Genomic DNA, 25,655 nt, shown 5'->3' on the forward strand with positions numbered 1-25,655 from the left:
TATATCTATTCAAGCATGGAGAGAAATAAGAAGTTTCATTTTTTGGTTCTTGCTCTTGCAGGTAAGATAGAATTTTATAGTTGGATAGCGGTACATTGGAAGGTGTTTCATACTGAGTCAGTCCATTGCTCTAGCTGGCTCCCTGTTGTCTAGACCAGGGATTCCCAAACTTGGCCCTCCAGCTGTTTTGGGACTACAGTTCTCATCACTCTTGACCACTGGTCCTGCTAGCTAGGGATGATGGGAGTTGTAGTCCAAAAACAGCTGGAGACCCAAGTTTGGGGTTCCCTGGTCTAGACGAAGTGGCAGTGGTCCTCCAAGGTTATATGACCTTTTGCCAATCGGATGCCCTCCCATCAGCCTCCGTTTGGGGCCAATGGAATTGGTCACCCCAAACATCCTTTGCTACCTTCACAGGTGCAGTTCTCTGTTTAAGTCAAATGTGCCTTGGGGTTATGGAACAAAAATACACTTTAAAAAAATTGTAGTAGGTGCCTGTAAAGGTGAACTGCGGTAGAAGAGTTGCCCAGATCCATTTGTGTTCCCCTTGATAAAAGACTTTCTTCATAATGCATCTATAATGCAGCTGCCCTTTTTCTTGTTCTTGGATTGTGTTCAACAGCTGTTATTGATTCTTCATTCATTCAGTAATTCAACCGTGTATGTATCTTACCCTTCCAATGCATTCCCTTTTTTTTTGGAGCAGTTTGTTGTTGTTGTTTAGTCGTTTAGTCGTGTCCGACTCTTCGTGACCCCATGGACCAGAGCATGCCAGGCACTCCTGTCTTCCACTGCCTCCTGCAGTTTGGTCAAACTCATGCTGGTAGCTTCGAGAACACTGTCCAACCATCTTGTCCTCTGTCGTCCCCTTCTCCTTGTGCCCTCCATCTTTCCCAACATCAGGGTCTTTTCCAGGGAGCCTTCTCTTCTCATAAGGTGGCCAAAGTATTGGAGCCGCAGCTTCAGGATCTGTCCTTCCAGTGAGCACTCAGGGCTGATTTCCTTCAGAATGGATAGGTTTGATCTTCTTGCAGTCCATGGGACTTTCAAGAGTCTCCTCCAGCACCAGAATTCAAAAGCATCAATTCTTCGGCAATCAGCCTTCTTTATGGTCCAGCTTTCACTTCCATACATCACTACTGGGTAAACCATAGCTTTAACTATACGGACCTTTGTTGGCAAGGTGATGTCTCTGCTTTTTAAGATGCTGTCTAGGTTTGTCATTGCTTGGAGCAGTTTACAATAGTCCAAAGTGCTGTGATCCATAAGAACAATATACAAACAGTCTGAGGAGACAGAAATTCAAAGACTCCCCAGAAAAGAAACCCTCATCTGCCTAATATGACAAAAGCTTGCTGGAACAGGGAAGCTTTCACTGGGCAGTAAAGGAGAGGGCCAAATCAACCTTCAGTAATCTGGTGCAACCGCCGAGAAGGCCCATGCTCTTGTCCCAGTCAGTCAGGCATCCTGCACAGCTGGAGCATAGAGGAAGGTGTTTTAGGGAGTTGCAGGCTGGTTACAGGTACGGGAAGAGGCAGTCTTTAGTGTATCTTGGCTCAAGCCATTGATCTGTGAGGATGTCTACCTCCTTCAATCATAAGTAGCAAAATAGTTCAAAACAGAACCAAAGAAAGGGGAGAAGATACTGGAAAGGAGGAATGCTTTTTGATAAATTAACTGGCAGTCTTTCGGTTCGAACGCCTTCCATAGTGGCTTCTTTGTCGCTTTACAAATAAGATCCTGCAGGTTCTTTGAAAAGGATGGCTTCTGAGCAATTTGTAAAGAAACATGCCCTTGAAGAAGGTGCTTTTGCAAATTTTGCAGGCAAATTTAACAATAAACATGTATCCTTTCCAGCATCTTTGAGATACACTTTCCCTGTTTTGTTTACATCATCGGATGCTTCCTGTTTTGGAAGATTTTCCTTTCAGCAAAATAGTTCCCCACACGACGTGCTTTAGGTTGTAGCTCTTCTTTAGGAGCAACCGGACTGGTTTCAGCTGGGAAACGGCAGCAATTCGGCCGGCTATCTGCTAAAGCAGGTAAAATGCAATATCCCTCTTCTCTCAATTCCTGTGACGGTGCCTTCCCATTATCCCCCAAAATGGGTAGCCAAATGTTGGCTTTGGGAATGTGGCCATTCTTACCAGCATGCCATAAAGAATGTCTGTCACCCATGTGGAAAACCAATACAGGCAGCATCTGTTTCCCCCAAAATGAGAGATTTTTTAAAAGGCCACCAGTCGGCAGCACAAGCTTTTGCTAAGGGGTTTTAAACCGTTTTTATTATTAATTCTAAGACCTTCTGTGCGAGTTCAGATCTAGAATTAAAATGCTTCCCTTCTCTAGAGATTGCGTGGGATTACGTATTTATTTATTCACGGGGGAGAGAGCGTATGGGATACGATCTCATTCAAAATGTTTCTGTTTGCAAAGTGGAATACAATGAACAGTATTCTTAAGGCCTGGCGGGATTAAGCGCTATTCTAAGCATGCCATAGAACAGTTCCCAAAGCAAACCGGGTCCCTGCTGTAGCGCAATTGCCAGAATTGTGGCAGCACAATATGCAGATTGTGCTTATCAAGTGTTCTCCTGGCACTTTAAATATCAGTACATGATGTCCCCGTAAACTTCAATATTTAAAAGGCCATGAACATTCTTGGCATCAGGTCACCAAAGAAAAGAAAGAATTTCTGGGGGTGGTCCGGGAGAAACAGTTACACCTCATATTGAGGGAACTCAAAAATCTTGACAGGGTGGACTGGAAAGACGATAGTTGCAATTTGCTCAACAAATACTCTGATGTCAAGGTTCTTTTAATTCTGCAGAACTTATTTGTTTTTTTTTGGGGGGGGGGCGAATGTGCACGGACTTGAGCTATATCTCTGTAAAGTTCACCATTACTCTGTGGGGTTAGGAAGCATTTTCAGAATGCCAGAAGTCCCAAAATGTTGTCAAAAGGCAATGGGATCGTGACCAGTCAAATAGCACTAGGTGGAAATATGTAGTCAAACTAAGGCCCAGGGCCGGATCCAGCCCAATCGCCTTCTAAATCCCGTCCATGGGCGGTCCAGGAATCAGTGTGTTTTTACATGAGTAGAATGTGTCCTTTTTAAAAGATGCATCTCTGGGTTATTTATGGGGCCTGCCTGGTGTTTTTACATGAGTAGAATGTGTGCTTTTATTTAAAATGGATCTCTGGGTTATTTGTGGGGCATAGGAATTTGTTTTCTATCCAAAAAAATATAGTCCGGCCCTCCCTCAAGGTCAGAGGGACAGTGGACCAGCCCCCTGCTGAAAAAGTTTGCTGACCCCTGATGGACACCTACAACACGGAGATCTGCTAGAGCAGGAATGGGGAATATTTGGACCTGCCAGATGTTAGACACGAATTCCCATTGGCCCCACTCAGCTTGGCAAAGTATACAATGAGAGTTAAGTCAGAGATCTGTGTCCTACTGCTCTGCCCGCAGTGGCATGCGGTCAGTGAATTAGGGGGACTAGGCTAGTCTTCTAAATGTCCCCATTGAATTAGGGTATTAAAGTATTAAAGTCTGGAGCGTCCTTCCCAAAGCTCAGGCAGCTTCTGCCTAACTTAGGGAGGAAGGAGTGATCCTCACATGCACGATGTTGCGGCATCACCACCACCCCAGTCGCTCTCTCAAGTTGGCGCCTCTGGCCCTAATTGTTTCCCTAGGAAAAATTTCACCGGACGCCACGGACTGTACAATAGTGCCATCCCCACAACTTAGTTATATTAGGTGCATCTGAAAAGGAGCACAATATTCTGTACATTCAGAGCTCAGTGGGCCAGATCCTAAGTCAGTGTTCATGGAAATGCAGCCTTAGGTATCATCTCCTCTTCCACTTATCTTCCTTGGTGTCAAGAATGAGCCCATGGTGGACTCTGGGGGAAGCAGTTTGGAGCAGACAGCAAAAGCAAAGGATTGGCCAGGAGTGATTGTCTAATACTACTCAAAGGTCAGGAACTAGGAAACAAGGGTGATCAGGCCAGGGCCCAGGGGACAGACTCCCCCCCCCCCCAGTAAGCAAGGCCAGCTCAAGAAATTTAGCTGCCTGAGGCAAAGGGCAAGTTGTGCGTACCCCCAGTTAGAAGCCAATTGGACTGGTAGTTGAAGCTTTCTCCAATACTAGTGAAAGGACACTTGAGGGCAGCAGGATAGTAGGGGGGTGAGGAGGCAGGCCACATGATAACCATAGCTCTGGCCATGCCCCCATCTCATTATCTGCCGCCTGAGGCAGCTACCTCACTCTGCCAGCCCTGCCAATGGGTGTCCCTGCGGAAGAAGTAAGTCAGACCTAGGGAATATACAGAAAAATAGAGAAAATGGTGAGCAGGTGTTATGTACTGAGTTGAATAGGATCCAAAATGCAGCAGTCTGGTTCTACAACAATAGGATTCAGAATGCAGTAGTATGATTGGTCTGCAGGAGCCACCCAATCCAGCTCCAGATGGAAGTGAATCCACAACCTGATTGGCCTACAGGAGAATCCCGGAATTAGCCAATCGTGTGCAGCCCATTGTGTAAATAATATATATAAAGCAGATACTTTGGGGGAACATTCATTCCTCCTCACCACTATGAGCTGAATAAAGAGCATGAAATCTACTCTCGACTCCGAGTATATTTCAGCAGGCTTGTTGGCATGTGAGGCCCATCGGGACGAGAATGCTGTGTCTTCACTGGCGACTGGCCCAGGGGCTCACTGGCCTGCCCTGTTTCATGGGTTGTCTCTGGTTTGGAAGGTTCTAGGTTTCTGGGGTTGGGCTCAGTCAAGATCCAGATGTAGGATTTGGGCTGCTGTGCCTCTTGACTCAGTTGGCTTCTGCCAACTGTCAGTCACTGGGACCATGACCCCCAAGTTCATAAATTATACTCTGGTGGGTAGCTAGGTGCAAGATACCACCTCTTCTCGGGGCTTTTTTTCAGCCAGAACTTGCTGGAACTCCAGCACCTCTCAGGCAGGCACCATTGCCATTCTAAGAGAACAAGAGGTGTTTGTGGTGAGTTCCGGCACCTTCTTTTCCAGAAGAATAGCGCTGCCTTTTATAAACCCACGGGAGTCATACATACGCTATAGAAGTGGATTCACTAGTTCCCAATACATTAACTGAAGAGTCATCATGACCAGAAAGATCCCTTGGTTGGAATTGTGAATGTTGCTCTCAGCCACAGCTTCACTCCCACAATGGTTTATTGTGTGACTTAACCTTCCTGCAGCTTTGACATGCTTCTCATAAGAAAATAGCCTCGCTTCGGAGATGGATTCAATCACTGATATACTGTTAAATTAAATGGGGATAATTACGTTGAATTGTAATTTGGGAGCCAGCAATTAATATTTCCAGAAACTTTAGTCAAAAGTGAAAGGCTCCGTGCAGTGGGATTTTAATTGACTTTATACAATGTTTGGTGGCAACAGCAACTTCTTATTAACATTCATTCTTAGGAAGGAACTAATCTTGCATGCTCCACCTTATGTAATTTATTTCTGAGTGGCATTTGTGAACATCACCCTAAAGAGGGCAATAGGCAAATGGACTTGGGATTATGACAATGGAGAGGGAAGTTTGCTATGAATGGCACCTACATTGGAGGGGCACTCCCTCTCTTCTTCGCGTTGCCCAAAGATGTCTGAGAAGCTCTTAGGTCACATCCAAACCATACATTTACATCGCTTCTATGCTACTATGATAGTCTGTCCTGATCCTCTGGCCTACCTGGCAGCCAGACAGCGTGACAAGACCAAGTCCAAAATCCAAGGGTCCCTCAGCACCCGCAAAGTCCACAGTCCGAGATCCATAGCCAAAGGTCAAGAAACGAGGTTTAGGGTTGATCCAATCCCAAGTCAGAATGCAGCCCAGCATCAAGCCTGAAGTAGAAACCTGTGGAGGTTCAGGAGTATCCAACACAAGGTCCCTCAATTAATATTAATAATAAAAATAACAAATTAACTTTATTATTTATACCCTGCCCATCTGGCTGGGTTTCCCAGCCACTCTGGGCAGCTCCCAACATAATATTAAAAACACAATAAAACATCAAACATTTTAAAAAAACTTCACTAAACAGAGCTGCCTTCTAAAAGTCAGAAAGTTGTTTATTTCCTTGACCTCTGATAGGAGGGCATTCCACAGGGCCGGTGCCACTACCGAGAAGGCCCTCTGTAACCTCACTTCTCGCAGTGAGGGAACTGCCAGAAGGCCTTTGGAGCTGGACCGACTTCCTTCCTTCCTTCCTTCCTTCCTTCCTTCCTTCCTTCCTAAATTTATTTATTTGGTTTTTCAGATTAAAAATTTGCAGTCACATGTCCAACATACAGCATATAAACAAGATTCCAATGGATCTCTTGGATTTCCCTCCTCCCCTTTGTGGGTCGCATTGTTAATCATTTCCTCCTGCATCTTTTATAATAATCCAAATATTTTACCTCTCTATTGTGTCCAAAATTAAACTACAAGTGATATTCCAATCCTACTAACGATTTGAACTTTTTACAATGGTCTTTAAGCTAAGTTATAAATTTTCCCTGTTCCTTATTTTAAAAAAAATTATTGGCCCAGAGATGGAAAGAAGATAAAGTCCCTACCAGAGAAGAATGGCAGATCAAGTTGATGGATTATGCTGAAATGCCTAAAATGACTGAAAGAATCAGAAATCAGGAAGATTGTATCCACTAATTTTTGTTTCTCCCCTCTTAGTTTTAAGCCAGGCTTATGCTGTGAGGGAAGATGGACTGCATGGTTACTCTCTGACTGGAAAACCAGAGAAGACAGAGAAAGGCTGGAGGTAAAAGTCAGTTTTGTTATTCCTCTCCACCCCAGTTCTTTGTGTATTTAATATTTTGTACACTGACAACACTTTTCTGATATCTCTTGAATTTTCCTCAGATGTAAAGCCTTGCTTGATTGTGAAGGAGCCATATGCTTTGCAAATGGATGTGGATTGTTTAATGCTGAAAACAATGTAAAGAGCAACAGAAAAGTGCAACGATTGTGCATATGGCGCAATGCATAAGCTAGCAAAGATAAAAGATAGCTAGTGACATTTACCCGCACAGAAGCCCAGGCAAAGCTATACTCCAAAGGTACACCCAGAGCTCTGGATAAGCAAGAATAATCCATCTCTTCTGTGATGGGAAATGCCTCCAATAATAATAATAATAATAATAATAATAATAATAATAATAATATTTATTAATTATATCCCGCCCATCTGGCTGGGTTTCCTCAGCCACTCTAGGCAGCTTACAGCACATACAAATTGTAAAACATTAGACATAAAAAATTTCCCGATACAGGGTTGCCTTCAGATATCTTCTAAAAGTCAGTTAGTTGTTTATTTCTTGACATTTGACAGAAGGGCGTTCCACAGAGCCACTACCGAGAAGGCCCTCTGCCTCACACTATATCAAGGGGATACCCTCTGATATTGAAAAGAATAAGTCATTCTTTGCTCATGTGGAGTTCACGGCCGCATCTACACAGCTATAAAAAAAACACTCTGAAAAATAACTGCTTTAAAGCTCACAATGGAAAATTCCATGGAGTTCCAATTTCCACTCCACAGCGCCATCTGTTGTCACATTGTTATAACACATTTATAACGTTTTATTTTTGCTAATGTAGCTGAGTCCATGCATGTAGTCCATAGCTGTCAACTTACAGATTTGAAAATAAGGGACCAGCAACCTTGAAAATAAGGGACCAGCAGCCAAAATAAGGGACCTGCAGCCTCACCTGTTCCAGGCACTCCAGTCTTCCTGTCCTCCTGCAGTCTGGTCAAACTCATACTGGGTAGCTTCGAGAACACTGTCCAACCAACTTTGTAGCCAGAGGTTCAAACTGAATAGAATCTGAATCACATGCACCACAAGGCCTATGCAGCCTCAACTTAAGATGGCTCCCCAGCCTGGCTTTGCACTGCAAAGTTTGCAGCAGCACGTGCAACAAAATGGCGTCCAGCATTCAAAAAACCCCTCAGCTTACATTAACTAGCCACACACAAGGCATGCAAGCTCCACCCCCCAGTCGTTCTTAGACTTCTTATTGGGTGAGCAACACAGCCAAGCAACACAGTTGGAGCCTCCCTCCTCCCTGGCCGGCAGGGAGGGAGGGAGAGGAGCTGCTTCCTTTGAAATTTAAGGGACATCATTTAAGGGACATTTAAGGGACATCTATCAATAAGGGACAGCAGCGGGACATGGCGCTGGAATAAGAGACTGTCCCTTCAAATAAGGGACACTTGACAGCTATGATGTAGTCTAACATCCTTTGAGCTGAGTTCTACTTGTGGAAAGGGTGCTTGCGACATCTGCAAATGGAAGAGGGCTAGGCAAAGTGTGCTGATTCCTCTTTCCTTCTGTCCCCACACCCACAATCTTCTCTGGGACATTGTGGGACCATATGGAGTTGCACAGGAGAGGGAGATTAGGCAAATATTCCCTCTCTCCTTCTGTCAGAAAGAGACTCTCCTGGATCAGAGGTGCTACCCTTCATGGTAAAACTCCTTCTATGAGCAGAAGGGTATCTTAGGATCCAGTCCTGAGTGTCTGGAGAGTAGAAACCATTAAAGCTTTATTTTAATAACAAACAATGGAGCCTGGCTCAGGGCATAAGAATTGATTTGATTTTCGCAAATGGAATTGCAACGCAATGGTTCTGAATCAATAAAACTGTTCACTGGACGGGAACTAGATGACATAAAGTTGGATTTAATTACCACAAACTGAATCACAATGCAATTATTCTGGATGAATAAAGGGTTCACTGGACGGGACACAGAGTAATAATGGACATTTATGTCCCAAATGCCTTCTCTGCCTGTCGACCTGTGTAGCCATGTGGCATTTTATTGAATTATAAGGCCTTGATTGTAGAATTTTGATCCTGATTTAGCTGATCCGGATTAAAATCCCAACCGATTCATGGATCCATTTCCTTGCGTCTCCATGTAAACTATAAAACACTTTGCAGAAATGTCATAAAGCGGTGGGTAATATTCTTTCGATGGGATATACAGTATTTAGACACATGAACTGTTCACTAGAGTGAGATTTTGGAGATGTATGCTTACAGAATGTTCAGAGAACAAAATATTTTTCACTCCTTGCTGACTGCTCATAGGAACAGACAATATAGTATGAAGATAAATGGCTGTGTGTCTTTTCCAGGGTGGCCCTGTCAAGACATGGAACAGCTTCCCTCTACGGAAATGACATTCCTCAACTTGCGTTGGATGTGGAGCTTCAGACAGAGGACAGAGTCAGGTTTAAGGTGAGTGAAAGAGAAAGCAAGCAAGGAAAGAAGTTGGTCAGCTATCACAACCTACTGATGTTGTTGTTTAGTCGTTTAGTCATGTCCGACTCTTCGTGACCCCATGGACCAGAGCACGCCAGGCACCTCTGTCCTCCACTGCCTCCCGCAGTTTGGTCAAACTCATGCTGGTAGCTTCGAGAACACTGTCCAACCATCTCGTCCTCTGTCGTCCCCTTCTCCTTGTGCCCTCCATCTTTCCGAACATCAGGGTCTTTTCCAAGGAGTCTTCTCTTCTCAGGAGGTGGCCAAAGTACTGGAGCCTCAGCTTCACGATCTGTCCTTCCAGTGAGCACTCAGGGCTGATTTCCTTCAGAATGGATAGGTTTGATCTTCTTGCAGTCCATGGGACTCTCAACCTACTGATATGTTTATTTTGTGTGTGTCTCTTCTTATTTGGAAATAGATCTATGACCCTAGCAACCAACGCTTCGAAGTTCCTCTCAAGATTGAATCCCCTCCTCTCGCTGCTGCTGACACCAGCTACGACATTGAATTTGTCAACGATTTATCTCTTCGGTTTAAAATCATAAGGAAAGCCACAGGAACGGTGCTGTGAGTACATGCTATATTAAGTTTGCTTGCTGGGGAAGAAAAAAAAGAAAACAAGAAGTGATGGAACTGAGATGAGCACCATTTCTCATGCATTACAGCTTGGCTCAGCATGAAAGGAAAAGAAAAATGATCCTTTCTATCCTGAGTATAAGTTCTGTTTGTCACAGAAATAGCAGGGAGCAAATTATTCCTTGTCTTCGCTGAAGGGATAAAATGCCAAGTGCACACATGCAGATGAAGAAATATTGAATGAGTATATTTTCTTTCCATAATCCCTCATCAGATGGGTCATTAGCTAATACTCTTCGCCCTTGTGCAGATAGGAGTTAGTGTTATGTACTGAGTTGATCAGGATCCAAAAGGCAGCAGTCTGATTGGTGCTAGAACAATAGGATTCAGAATGCAGCAGTCTGATTGGTGCTAGAACAATAGGATTCAGAATGCAGCAGCCTGATTGGTCCTAGAACAATAGGGTCCAGAATGCAGCAGTCTGATTGGTCCACAGGAGCCACCCAATCCAGCTCTAGGTGGAAGTGAATCCGCAACCTGATTGGCCTACAGGTGAATCCTGGAGTTAGCCAATCACGTGGGGCCCATTGTGTAAATAATGCATATAAAGCAGACATTCTGGGGGAACTTCCATTCCTCCTCACCACTATGAGCTGAATAAAGAGCATGAAATCCACACTCGACTCCGAGTATATTTCAGTTAGTTTAAGACTCCTTCAGGAAAAGGGGCATTATCTGTGTCCAGATCTTCACACGTAATGATCACGCTGTATCTACCGCGCTTCATATCCATGTATCTATAGCCAGTCTCAACTTTTGGTCATGCATACATGCAGTGAAATGGGTGATCATCATCATATGTTATAATCTACATGTAGGATGGCATTTATTCTCACGTGAAATCTGCGTAGAAAACTGAGAATGTATGAAGAGGCCCTGAGACAAGGATAAGATCTTCTGCTAGGTTTTGCTAGGTTCTGGTTTCTGAAATGTGGATTTAATGGTATTGGCCAGCTTTACGAAAAGAGGAGACTGAGCAGTAGTTTAGAGGAAGCCAGAGGGCAGTCTTGGCTAATACGTTTATCCGCAGTAAAGCAAGGTGCTTGGCTGCTTAACATTGCCTGGAAGGAAAAACAGTATCAGGAAATCATAATTCCTTTCAGGGGCTTATGTAAGTTCTTTCAAAATCTGCTTCTATTTCTTTCTTTCAATGGAGAATTAATTTTCAAGGTGATGCTTGGTTAGTCGCTTTTACCAGAAGAGGATGTGTTGAATGAAACATTAGCGTGGGAAAAAGACTAGCAGGGATTTCATATAACATGTTCAGAAAGGAGGGGGGAAGGCATAGACAGTGTCAGGGGGAGGCAGGGGGTGTTAAAAACAGGGCCCCCCCAGCAAGTCGCTCTCCTTCCACTTGTCCCGCCCCCATTTCTGAACTCCTGTTTATTAACAAGTGCATTTTATTTTTCTTTCCCAATTTTCACCCATTTAGAAATACACTTTGCCCCCTCAATATCCCCTCCGCCATTTTTCCATGGCATGAAGGACAGAGCCAGTCAGTATTGATTTCAGGGTCTCCAGCCCAACTGAACTGCACTCTTCTTCATTTCATTTTTTGTGTGAAATAAAAATCCTTGCTCCTTGCATTCATTGGTTCCTCTGTTCAAACTGGACCTTGTTGTTCCCCTCAAAAAACTTGCACTAGCCGGGCAAAGAGGAGAAGGGCAAGGGGATGTTCTTGATGCCATCTTAGAACCATGTTCCCCCCAACTTATACTAGCAGTGTGGCTATTCCCATACTGTAGTTGCATAGCTGTCAACTTACAGATTTGAAAATAAGGGACCAGCAGCCTCGGTAAGGGATTTTCCGGGCACAGGTATGTTCGACTTCTGAGCCCTTCTGAGCCAAAGGCAGAAAGACCAGCCAGCAGCCAAATGAAGCCTCATCAATAAGGGACAGCAGCGGGACATGGCGCTGGGATAAGGGACTGTCCCGCCAAATAAGGGACGCTTGACAGCTATGTGTGGTTGTTTGACTGGCATTTATTCTTCTTGTTTGGTTTCCGCCTTTTCTTTTCTTTTTTAAATAAATGTTTATTAAAGTTTTACAAAACAAAAAATTCATCATTTCACATAGATCATTCCATTAATTAAAACCCACAGAAAAATCAAAAAACAAAAATATATAACAAAAAAAGAAAAATAGAAAAATGAAAAATCCACTTTAAACAGTTACAAAATTCCTTATCCCTCTGTCCTGACCTCCTCACATCTCCCTTTTTTGTGTTCCTCTTTATTCCAATCTGATTCAGCAAATTCAAACCCATCTTCAAACCATGTTTACAAATTATGTTTTTCTAATTATTATGTCCCAAGTTTTCATTATCTTAGCCCATTCCTCATCTTATATACTAAGACATAATTTTATTCTGTTCATAACCCCCTTCTCCTTTTTGAAAATTTACTTTTCATTCACATTTAACCAAATCCCACATGCCCTGTTACCTTCACTTCCCACATCATGTTAACACTCAAACATTTTGCAATATTTTTGTAGATAGTCCTTAAACTTTTTCCAGTCCTGTTCCATCAATTCTTCTCCCTGGTCTGGTTTCCGCCTTTTCTTCCCTCCCTTGAAATCATTAGACCAAGTGGGATTTTCTTCTTAGTATGCAAGTTTAGGATTGTCCTGCCTTTCTCATTTGTTTTCTGTGGGGCTTAGGCATGCCCGGCTACCGCCATGTGCATATTTGCACTGGCAAACTCTGCTACACAGAAAAGAGTGGAGTTACGGTAATATAGTCGGCTTATCAGAAAGCCAAGCCAGGGTTTACAAAGGGATGTGCCTCAACTGCTTAACATTAAATGAACATCCGTACAGTGGTACCTCGGGTTACATACGCTTCAGGTTACATACGCTTCAGGTTACAGACTCCGCTAACCCAGAAATAGTACCTCGGGTTAAGAACTTTGCTTCAGGATGAGAACAGAAATCGGGCTCCGGTGGTGCGGCGGCAGCAGGAGGCCCCATTAGCTAAAGTGGTGCTTCAGGTTAAGAACAGTTTCAGGTTAAGAACAGACCTCCGGAACAAATTAAGTACTTAACCAGAGGTACCACTGTACAGTGGTACCTTGGGTTACATATGCTTCAGGTTACAGACTCTGCTAACCCAGAAATAGTACCTCAGGTTAAAAACTTTGCTTCAGGATGAGAACAGAAAGTACGCGGCAGCAGCGGGAAGCCCCATTAGCTCAAACTCGCAGCCCTGAGGTTAAGAGTCTCGCGCTCCACCAACTGAACTATCTATGTCACCGGTAAAACAATTATAATCTGTAAAACACTATTAGCAGAACAACTAAAGTACAGTGGTACCTCGGGTTAAGTACTTAATTCGTTCTGGAGGTCCGTTCTTAACCTGAAACTCTTCTTAACCTGAAGAACCACTTTAGCTAATGGGGCCTCCTGCTGCCGCCGGGCCGCCGGAGCCCAATTTCTGTTCTTATCCTGAAGCAAAGTTCTTAACCTGAAGCACTATTTCTGGGTTAGCGGAGTGTGTAACCTGAAGCATATGTAACCCGAGGTACCACTGTAATAAGCTGAGCAGCACAATTGCAGCAGAAGTCTTATTACAGGACTCACAAAGTAATAATAACAATAATAATAAATTTTTATTTATATCCCTCCCTCCCCAGCCGAAGCCGGGCTCAGGGTGGCTAACAACAATAAAACAATACAACAAATAATAATGAAACAATAAAATAATACAACAAATAATAATGAAACAATAAAATAACACAACAAATAATAATACAAAAGTACTACAGCTAATCTACAAAACAATATTGTCAGCATTAACAAAATAACACCCAGAAAATAAACTGAGCGCTGCTGAATTCGTGCACAAATTCTCCGCACCCTGATGACCCATAATCTTTCACTTTGTTCAGTTTGTTCTTGTTTGCATTGTTCCCTGGCATGAGGCTCAGGAAAGACCCAGGCAGTAGCAACCGGGGGGTTTCTCCCAGTTTCCAAACACAACATGCCATCTACACTGCTACATTGGCTGCTACCAGAACCATATTCTGCAGGCCAGGCGCCACTGTGCCTCTTAGTGAAACGCCATCCAGATACATGTTTACCTGCATAACAGGTATATTGAGACCTAAGAAGAATCAGATGGGTGAGGTGGGTGTGAAATGTCAAGTATAAAGTTAAAAAATAAAAATAATTCTAAGCCAAGGCAAACTTTTCCAGCAGAAGGAAAGCCTGGCAGGAATTAGAAAACAGTGGAGAGGAATATTTGGATAGGATCTCTCTCTGTGTGTTTTCCAGCCAGGGGTTTCAAAATTAAAACAGATTTTTTGATAAATGTGTGGAAAAGCAGGCGGTCATTGGGGCTTGCAGAAGAGCTTGTGGCAGGAAAAAGGCATGAATTAATATGCCAGAAAACTGACACACACACACACACACACACACACACACAGAGAGAGAGAGAGAGAGAGAGAGAGAGAGAGAGAGAGAGAGAGAGAGAATGTGCATCCAGCTGCAGCAGTGCAAGGCCAGTTGTTTGCCAATAAAGAAAGGGACCAATTTTGCATCTTTGAAAATAAAATATTGCTCAAAGCAATCAATAAGCTGCAAATGAGGCCGGCGGGCAGTTTTTCCAGCTGCATTTGAATGTCTGAATAGATGATAAATTGTGTCTAGAGAGCAACACAAAATCCTTCTGTACCTGCTGTATAATTTGAGGGCCCCTAAAGAAGCTCTGCCATTGCTCAGCCACGTCTGAGTCCCCAGACCTTTTTGTACCTTTTATCTCTGTCAAGCAGGCTTTATATTTTGCCCCGAAAGCCCTAATGCACCTCCGTATCCCACAATTTTTCTGGCATAATTCAGGTAACCCCATTCCAAGGGATGCTGTTGACATAGCGACATGTAGATATTTATATCCATGGTTAAATCACCTCCCTGCCTTTTCTATACTATAACACTGGGCAACAATTTTTTACTTTTTGAATGTTGTCTAGATTTCTACAACTGCTTTAGGGTATTTTTGCACTGCTGAATCAGGAAATGGCATCCGTTTCTCTCCATCAGGTCAGGTTTTTGTGCTATGTTGATTTGAAAAAAAATCAGATCTTGTGATAAAATCGATTACATTTTTGTGGCATTATCAGCTGATTTTTGTCAACACATATCAACCTAAATATGTTTTTAAGAGAAAATAATGTTTTTCCAACAACATATATTGATTACCTGATAGAAACATTGATTACTGTAAACTGAATGGTGGGCATTGATAAAGGTAAGTACACGTAAATTGCATGTTGCTTCACCATTTTTCAAACTTCAGGGCTTGAACTTCCGTTTTTTGGAACTCCTGGAATGCTCAGCGGCAGGGAGGTCTCTCTTCAGAGTCCAACAGTAGTCAGCCATCATGACTGCATCCCAGCGACCCTGATACCTGGTCTCCATCTCTTTCATGTCCTGATGGAATCTCTCCCCCTGCTCGTCACTCATTGAACCCAGGTTCTCAGGAAACCGGTCCATATGTGAAAATAGGTAGTGCATCTTGACGCTCATGTTGCAGCCCAGGTTTCTGAAAGCAGTCAGCATGTTGTTGACAAGTTCTGCATAGTTTCTGGCCTTATTGTTGCCAAGAAAGTTCTTCACTACCAGAACAAATGCCTTCCACGCTTCCAGTTCCACTTCGTTCACTGAGTTTCCGAACTCTGGATCTCTGATGAGCTGACGGATCTGAGGACCATCAAAGATGCCAGCTTTCAACTTCTCCATGGCCAATCCTGGAAAAGCCTGGCACAAGTAAGTGAAGCAGTCACCATCCTTGTCCAGAGCCTTGGTGAACTGCTTGATTAAGCCGAGCTTGATGTGCAGCGGTGGGAAGAGTATTCTGTCTCTGTCCACCAGAGGGTCATTGATGACATTCCTTTCTTTGCAAGGCACCAATTCCTCCCACACAGGCCAGTCCTTCTTTGTGTAATGCTGAGCACGGTCCCTACTATCCCACATGCACAGAAAACATGGGTACTTGGTGAAGCCAGACTGTTGTCCCAACAAGAAGTTCACCATCTTCAGGTCAACACAAATAAACCACTTATGCTGATCATAACCAATTTTCTCCAGCACATACTTCACCGCTTCATAGTTCTCCTTCAGTGTACTCGAGTGAGCCAGGGGTATAGAGGCAAACTGGTTGCCGTTGTGTAGCAGAACACATTTCAGTGATCGCTTGCTGCTGTCAAAGAACAGTCTCCAATCTTTGGGTTCGTACTGTGGCACTCCAAGCTTGAGCAGAAGCTGCGCAATATCTGCACAGTACACCAAGTCCTTCTCTTCCGAGAAAAAACGGAGGTACTCTTGATGCCTGTTGCGGAAGAAGCTGATGCAAGCACTGTCAGAGAGGAGGTTTTTTTCCCCTTCAATCTGGATGCCAACAGTTCGGCAGAGTCCTTTGACAAGCTGTGGTCGCGAACTAGATCATTCAACTCCTTTTGGGAAAATGGATGTGGAGCATCATCTTCAAGAAGCACTTCTTCTTCTTCAACACTGGAGGCATCTTCGTCACTAATGTCAGGAAGTTCTCCGAAGATAGGCACTGGAATTCCATCACAATGAGCTACAGGACGACGTGCTGATTGAAGATCAGGATACTTGAGGCTGCTCCGGTTCTTTCTGTTGATCCCAGTCACATCAACAGCGCAGAAGTAGCAGTCAGTGACATGGTTTGTTGGCTCACTCCAAACCATGGGAATTCCAAAGTTCAGACTCCTCTTGCCATTGGTCCACCCACGTAGAGTCTCGGTGCATGCCTTGCACACCATGTGTGGCGCCCAAGCTTTATCCTGGTCACCAAGTTTAATACCAAAATAAGCATGGTAAGCAACTTTATGCTTTGCCGCACCAATTTATGGAAGATTTCGAGGTTTTATGACTTCAAACTGATCCCTTTTCGACATAATCACCCAGAACTATCGGACCTGAATACTTCTTGTCATTAAAATAATCATTTCCAATCAAAACAATTATTCGACATGGCATTTTACCCCCACCAACTTCTTCTAAAATGCTCCACATAAGCGTATATGTGAACAAAAACGTAAAAAAATGACGTGGCCATAGCTCAAAAACTTGACCTGATTGAGCAAAACCAATGTGATTTTTGGATTCAGCGCATCAGATTCATCCTAAATCAACTGAAAAAATGCAGACAACAAATTTGTTGTTGACCAGTGTAATCACTGGAATAAGTAATTACTTACTATACCACAGAGACTTAACAAAGACTGGCTAATTTCCATAGATAAATGGGTTAGACAGAATAAGCATGCTTTTGACAGTGATATTAGGTGCTTTGCTCAGTTCATGATCTGGCTGGGAAGCAGCTATCAAGACTTTCCCCCAGGCCAGCGTGGCTGCCCACCTCGTAGCAATTGTCACAACTCGGCGGTTTAGGCATTGGGTGAGTCTTTGGTGGAGGGGAGCTTGTAACCCAGGTTTTCCCAAACTTAGGTCTCCAGCTGTTTTTGGACTACAACTCCCATCATCCCTAGCTAGCAGGACCAATGGTCTCGGGTGATGGGAATTGTAGTCCAAAACAGTTGGAGACCCAAGTTTGGGAAACACTGCTATAGCCCCTGCCTGCTCCTCCAGGTTTCGGGGGTATCCTCTTAAAGGGATCCAGTGGGAGTTGCTTCTGTCCGGAAGCCCAGCTGGGGGTGGGGGCCATAGCACTCCTCAAAGGGGTCCCTATTTGACATGTGTCATAGGCCCTTCCTTCACCCCTGGGTTGACCCCATCTGGTGTACCCCAGCAGATAGGCTGGTATCTCAATGATTATATTCAATGCCTATGCTAAACCTCGTATCTGTAGTCAATAAAGTTGTGGCCTGATTTGACCCAAAATACTGCTTATTGGGACGCGAGTGGCACTGTGGGTTAAACCACAGAGCCTAGGGCTTGCTGATCGGAAGGTCGGCAGTTCGAATCCCTGCGACGGGGTGAGCTCCCGTTGCTCGGTCCCTGCTCCTGCCAACCTAGCAGTTCAAAAGCATGTCAAAGTGCAAGTAGATAAATAGGTACCGCTCCAGTGGGAAGGTAAACGGCGTTTCTATGCGCCAGTGGCGTAGCGTGGGTTGTCAGCACCCGGGGCAAGGCAAGTAATTTGTGCCCCCTAACCCGTGGATTTGCGCCCCCTAACCCGTGGATTTGCACCCCCTAACCCTAACCCCCAGATGTTGTGCCCGGTGCGGCCGCCCCTCCCGCACCCCCACGCTACGCCACTGCTATGCGCTGCTCTGGTTCGCCAGAAGCAGCTTAGTCATGCTGGCCACATGACCCAGAAGCTGTACGCTGGCTCCCTCAGCCAATAAAACGAGAGTTGGCCACGACTGGACCTAATGGTCAGGGGTCCCTTTACCTTTACTGCTTATTGGGGTGACAGTCATGGGGGCTGCTGGGGGGGGGTGGCTCACACAAACGTGCTTTATCTGGCTCCTACATATAGCTATGCTCTGTATCTAAGTGAAAAATCCCGATGGGGAGTTTTTAAATGTCAGACTTGCAGGAGAAAAAGAGGCAGCATATTGAATGGGGACAAGTTAGCCTAGGGGGGAGTGTACATTCTTGATTGCTGTTTACTCAGCATTTCAGCTCCTCCAGAGAGATTGTTTGCAGTGACCAAAATGCATGAGCATCAGATAGTGTTCGTAGGGGTTAATAGGCCAGGACTCTGTCAGAGGAGCTAAGTAGGCAAGGCTGCGATGTTAAATTGGGTGGACATCAAGGGATGACCTCCTGCAAACACAGTGGTTACGTAGTAAGGACGGACGTCAGTGAAATACTCTACACATGAACAATTTTCTTCAAACCTTGACAGCACCAGGCGTTAGGTGAAAAACAGAGATTAGATGCACAGCTTCCGTGCAACTGATTCTTACAATACTTATGTGCACAATGCCTCAGCCCCAGAGCTGTATCCAAGGTTAGTTCTGCTCAGAGAAGACGCATCAAAATTAATGGAAGTGAATAACTCAGGTTCGTTAATTTCAGTGGGTTTACTCTGAGTATAACTTAGTTCGACACAACTTTGCTGCCTTCATGGAAGGTCCTTGTGGTAACTTCAGGGAAGCCCCAGGAATCCTTGTCTAAATGTTTTCCTTCCGTTGCTCACAGTTGCATGCTGCAATGGCACTGGGAGCATGCAATGGCACTGAGGACATGTTTTTATGCAGCGTACCGCTTAGAGCTTTTAAAAGTAATAAGCAGTTCGTAGCCGCTTTTAAATAAATGCACACATGGATACTGTGTGGACCAACCCTTAGTTCTGATGAACTGAGTGGAAGTAGAAGACTATGAATCACAGGGATGGGGAAAGAGAGTGTGTGAATTCAATACAGTGGTACCTTGGGTTACATACGCTTCAGGTTACATACTCCACTAACCCAGAAATAGTGCTTCAGGTTAAGAACTTTACTTCAGGATGAGTACAGAAATAGTGCTCTGGCGGCGCGGCAGCAGCAGGAGGCCCCATTAGCTAAAGTGGTGCTTCAGGTTAAGAACAGTATCAGGTTAAGAACGGACCTCCGGAACAAATTAAGTACTTAACCCGAGGTACCACTGTAGTGCTTAGTTTGTATTTGGCTGTTAGTTTGTTAAGATTGTTCTGTGGGTTATGAGTGCTGTAATGCTTTGGGAATTTTATAACGATTAGCCTTTTATATAGTTGTTCTGGGATTTTCTGCATGAAAGGAAGATGTTCTATAGCATTCCCCACATTGAGTGCATTGGGACGCGGGTGGCGCTGTGGTGTAAACCACTGAGCCTAGGGCTTGCCGATCAGAAGGTCAGCAGTTCGAATCCCTGCGGCGGGGTGAGCTCCCGTTGCTCAGTCCCAGCTCCTGCCAACCTAGCAGTTCAAAAGCACGTCAAAGTGCAAGTAGATAAATAGGTACTGCTCTGGCGGGAAGGTAAACGGCATTTCCGTGTGCTGCTCTGGTTTTGCCAGAAGCTGCTCAGTCATGCTGGCCACATGACCTGGAAAAACTGTCTGCGGACAAACGCCGGCTCCCTCAGCCAGTAAAGTGAGATGAGCGCCGCAACCCCAGAATTGTTCACTACTGGACTTAATTGTCAGGGGTCCTTTACTTTTACCTTTTTCACATTGAGTGCAGCTCCCAGACTGGATAAGGTTGCTCACCTCTGCATTACAAAACCACCCAGTGATACCCTCAGGTTACCATGGGGTAAGTTTGTGTCGCAAATCCAACGCTAGGGGAATAACTGCTACCTCTTGACCTTAGAGTTTAGGGTACTGTCCACATCCTCTGCCCACATGCAGAGTTTCTTAGGCATTTGCATTCATGCTGGAAACCAACCATATGCCAGGAAATAATGGAGTTCTGTGTCACCTCACTTGTCAAGAACTTAACTGTGAAGCTGCCCCTTGGTGCTAGTCCAGTATCTCTGTAGGATGGCCTGATTACATCAAAGTAACAGGATGCTGAATTAGATGGAGTGCTACTTTGATCCTACGTGATCATTCTTGAATGGCCAACGATATATTTTCCCCTTTAACAACTTAGTGTGGGCATGCCATTTGTAATACAAGTCAGAAAATCTTTCCCCCAGTCAGACAACTTCTCTGCAATATTGACTGTGGTGCAACGCTTTGTTAAATGCTGCAGCTGGGAAAGCAAGAAAAAAATAACCACATCTAATCAGAAACTTTGCTAATTTCCAATCCGCTGCTCTGGAGTTCATTTGTTATAGATAGATTCTGGTGGCAAACAAAGGCTGCGAGGGGGCTTTCTGCACAGAGAAAAGCTATTAGAATGATTAAAAACGCCATTGTCTTAAGCTGCAGTTCCTCCTGAAAGCAATGCAAATTGCTGCATGGAATTTGTACAGCCCCCAACACAGCCATTCTTCTTGTTGAGCGTGTTCGATTTTTGCAAAGAATGAGGTGATTCGATTTGTTTTCGTTTGAGGGCGGTGTTTAGTAGGGTGATGAATAGAAATCTGGTGTTTGTGTTGTGGTGTGTGTGCTTTAATCTAGAAATGCATTCTTCCAAGCAAATGAATATCGAGAATGTGCTTTATTTCCACTGAATGGGCAGCAGAGCTCTGCCAAGGCACAAATGTGGGATTTTTGTGAGATGTTTTCTTGGTGGATTGCATTCAATACAAGGATCTTAATAGAACAGGCAATTGCAAGAGCACTTAATAACCAATTGGTTACTTTATTTATTATTAGATTTGTATCCCACACTTCTTCCAAGGAACTCAAGATTGCACACATGGGCCTACCATTTCTGCACCTTTGCCCTCACAACAACCCTGTGAAGTAGATTAAGCTGCGAGACCATGACTGTTCCAATCTTATTATTTACACCCTGCCCATCTGGCTGGGTTTCCCAGCCACTCTGGGCGGCTTACGGTACATATAAAAAATTGTAAAACATTAGACATTAAAAGCATCCCAATGAAGGGCTGCCTTCAGGTGTCTTCTAAAAGTCAGATAGTTGTTTATTTCCTTGACATCTGATGGGAGGGTGCTCCACAGGGCGGGCACCACCACCAAGAAGGCCCTCTGCCTGGTTCCCTGTAACCTCACTTCTCGCAGTAAGGGAACCGCCAGATGGCCTTTGGAGCTGGACCTCAGTGTCCAGGCTGAATGATGGGGGTGGAGACGCTCCTTCAGGTATACTGGGCTGATGCCATTTAGGGCTTTAAAGGTCAGCACCAACATTTTGAATTGTGCTCAGAAACATACAGTGGTACCTCGGGTTAAGTACTTAATTCGTTCTGAAGGACCATTCTTAACCTGAAGCTGTTCTTAACCTGAAGCACCACTTTAGGTAATGGGGCCTCCCGCTGCCACCACGCCGCCGGAGCACGATTTCTGTTCTCATCCTGAAGCAAAGTTCTTAACCTGAGGTACTATTTCTGGGTTAGCAGAGTCTGTAACCTGAAGCATATGTAACCTGAAGCATATGTAACCCGAGGTACCACTGTACTGGGAGCCAATGTAGTTCTTTCAGGACCGGGGTTATCTGGTCTTGGTGGCCATTCCCAGTCAGTCTAGCTGCCGCATTCTGGATTAATTGTAGTTTCCAGGTCACCTTCAAAGGTAGCCCCACGTAGAGGACATTGCAGTAGTCCAAGTGGGAGACAACCAGCCCATGCACAGTCTGTGGGCAGGCAGGGGCTCAGCCAGCATACCAGATGGAGCTGCCCTGGACACAGAACTGACCTGCGCCTCCATGGACAGCTGTGAGTCCAAAAGGCTGCATAACGGGTCCTTCAAGGGCGCAGTTACCCCATTCAGGACCAGGGTGTCCCTCACACCTGTCTGCTCCCTGTCCCCCCAAAATAGTACTTCTGTCTTGTCAGGATTCAACCTCAGTCTGTTAGCCACCATCCATCCTCCAACCGCCTCCAGACACAGGACATTCACTGGTTCTGATTTAAAAGAGAGGTAGAGCTGGGTATCATCCGCATAGTGATGAACACCTGGTCCAAACCCCCTGATGATCTCTCCCAGCAGCTTCATATAGATGTTAAAAAGCATGGGGGAGAGGACAGAACCCTGAGGCACCTCACAAGTGAGAGCCCAGGGGTCTGAATACTCATCCCCCAATAACCACTTTCTGGACATGGCCCAGGAGGAAGGAGTGCCCCCCAGCTCCCAGATGGTCCAGAAGGATGTCATGGTCAATGGTATCAAAGGCCTATGGCTCAGTGCCCTAGGCACTCCACCAGTCTGGCTTTCTGAGCACTATGATTGATTGCATCCATAGTTCATCTTGCCTTTGACTTACTCACCATGGTTCATGGAAATGTAGGACCATTTTGGGTAGACAATTTATTCTATTTTATTTATTTATTATTATTATTATTTTATTTTATTCTATTTATTTTATTATTTCAGTCTCAGGACTACTCTTTGTGATTATGAGCCCAGGGTGGATACAGCACAAAAGCTTTAAATTATAAAACCACTTCTCTCAATTAAAACCTCAAAGGCAAATGTGCAATCTTAGCAACACTTGAGCACCCATAATTTCATAGCTGGCCACATTAAGCCAACCCCCTACAAAGGCCTGAGTGAAGAAGCACATGTTTACCTGGCACTGAAAGGTAAACAATGACATTGGCAGATTGTGGGAAGGGTGTCCCACCAATATAAATATCTTAATACATGGGCTGGCTGGAATAGGGAGAGGTGTTTGGGGTTTGTATCCAACAAAAGCATCCTGTTAGCATGTTTTGGCGTTAGTAGCTTGCTCTTAAGCACTCTGTTTTATTGTTAGTTTGGGTTATATTTTTATAACCAAAGTCAAGGGGGGCCCTATAAATGACACTGGATGAAAACCACTTAAAAAATGTATCCCCCTGAGAATGCCACGTAATGCTTACAGAAGGGATGCCCATTTATTTATTCATTTGTTATTGCAAGCCCTGTCTTTGTAAAAAAAAATAATTAAAAAATCCAGGTTAGCTTCCTAGGAGATAAAAATTTCAAAATACGGGAGGCTCTAAGACTCTTGAGAAAATCATTTTGTTTTGTTGTTGTTGTTGTTTTTAATCTAAGAGACAGATTAACTTGGAGGAAAATTCAAAATGATCTAGAGAAGGAGGAGAAATCAGGATTTGACCTTGGAATGATGCTTTGATCCTTTGCCACATTCCAAGTCTCTGTGATGTTTGGACGATCGGAATCCTGGGCTGCAAAATTTAAGGAAACTATAAAATGGTCTTAGAGGAGAAGGTGTTTTGCACGTTGTCTGGCTCCTGTCCCTTGGACGGGTTTTGCTCATTTGAAGGAGCAGTCATGCAGACGTTGGCATTTCAAGCAGAATTGCAATGCGCAGCAATAAATGCTCCTTTGGGTTGTTTACAAAGAAGCCACGGCAGGAAGTTCATAAAGAACCCAGCCAAGTGCAAATGCCAGTTTCATGAATACTGTCATGATTTATCCAAGAGTCGCCATCAAAGTTGTACAACTGTGAAAGTTTATCAAGCTCCCCAGCTGTCCAGATAAGAAAAGCAGAGGGTTGTAACCCCTGGAACTATTGTAGGAAGAAAGCAGGTTGATGTCCTCAGGAGAAAATTAAATGGAACAAAGCTTTTGAGCCATGTGAACTTTTAATGTTCAGGGAATAAGTGACCATGTTTCAGCGAGCCACACTCCTCTGCCTTTCAGTCATCCATGAAATGCTCCAACTAAATTAGTTATATTCTGCCTCCTAAAAATAAACCAAACATTCCCCCACCCCACTGTATTTATTTTCCAAGCTGGCTCACTGTTCCATAATGGTTACACTTTCTCCTGGTGTTGTGGACAGAGAATGCCTTTCTGCACGTCTTCTGTATGCTGTTAAGTTCAAGAACCAGTCAGAAAGGCAGTCTTCAGCCTGCCATCACCCCTCCTGGGCTCCTGAGTCAGTCTGTCTTCCTGATGAGAAGCTAAAAATAGCAGCATATCTTCCTAAGCCTCCTGAAACAGGGTTTGGAACGAAGCACCTGTTTTCGGAAGGATATTTACAACAGCAAAACAAGGTACTTCCCAAGCGAGGGAGCTGTCATATACTTAAAAATATATGTCCTACATCCTTTGCTGGAAACCTCATTTTGGTTCCTATTTCCTGCAGACCTTTGGGGAACCAGCAGAAGTAAGGGTGAACTTTAGAGCAGAGCCACAGCAAAATCTTGCGCTCTTTCCTCTTTCCACATGCATCCACTGCCCCAGACTTCAACCTGGGTCTTCCCTCTTCCTCCTCCTCCTCCTCCTCCTCCTCTCCCTCCTGCTTTCTTCATCTCCAAGACCTAGCACAATGTTTCTTCTCTTCGGCCATTTTGGAGTGGATTGTGCTGTGAGTGGGTGGCTTGACTGACCAACCCCTCACTTCTGTATTCCACTCCCTACCTTTTCTCCATGCCAGTGCATGCATGCACAGACTTTTTTTTGTCTCATTTTACCTTTCATTGTGTTATGTAATTCTGCAAAACTGCAAGTGGTGCCATTTTGCCTACAAAACCATTAGCACACATTCCCCCCCTCCCCCGGTTCGGTGTTAGAGGGAGTGACAGAACAAGGATGAATACACTATCTGCTTTTGGGCAGAAGATTGGAGTGGATCCTCTCTTGGGTTATTCCTTGTGGATCACATTGAGATGTTTGAGATAGAATGAGATAATATGAGAGAAAGAGAGAGGGAGAGGTTGTGAGGTTAGATTGAATGGGCCACCATTTTATGAGCTTTCACACTCTGTTTTTAATGTGATGGAATCATAATCTTGCCATTTTCATTCAAATCATGCCAGAGACTCAGTTGTACAGTGCACATTGTATAGTATAGTATAGGAATAAGTGAATTGCCATGACAACTTCAATAATAAATGTCAGCGTGTAGTGGTGGGCCCTTCAGATATGACTGGTGAAAGGAAACAATTGTATGATTCCTGAAAGTATTTATAGGAGTGTTCTGTGGGCTAAAGCAACAATTGAAGAGTTACAGCCCACATTACTCCGTTTCTGTTGTTGCTTTTTCATAAGTATAACGTTGCCCAATGGCAAGAGGTTTGGACTGGAAGCTGGGCATTTTCAGCCGTGGATTCCTTGTGAGGTGCTGAGCACATCACTCAAATCTTGGCTTAATTTGCAGCCAAATTATAATGGATTGTTTCATAGAACTCTTGTGAGGATGAACTTAGTAAATACTGTGAAGAGT

The 25,655-nt window shown here is 44.3% G+C and overlaps 1 protein-coding gene across 1 annotated transcript in view; it reads left to right on the forward strand.

The window, feature by feature from the left end:
* Positions 1-25,655, forward strand: part of LOC128422290 (sucrase-isomaltase, intestinal-like) — a 96,792-nt gene continuing 71,137 nt past the window's right edge. The window contains exons 1-4 of the mRNA XM_053406131.1: positions 1-61; positions 6,726-6,813; positions 9,197-9,299; positions 9,745-9,893. Of these exons, the coding sequence (XP_053262106.1) occupies positions 16-61; positions 6,726-6,813; positions 9,197-9,299; positions 9,745-9,893 (386 nt within the window). The 5' untranslated portion in view covers positions 1-15. The remainder of the gene's footprint in view (positions 62-6,725; positions 6,814-9,196; positions 9,300-9,744; positions 9,894-25,655) is intronic.

The sequence above is a fragment of the Podarcis raffonei genome, chromosome 10 (genome assembly GCF_027172205.1).
Source record: "Podarcis raffonei isolate rPodRaf1 chromosome 10, rPodRaf1.pri, whole genome shotgun sequence".
Lineage (NCBI taxonomy): Eukaryota > Metazoa > Chordata > Lepidosauria > Squamata > Lacertidae > Podarcis > Podarcis raffonei.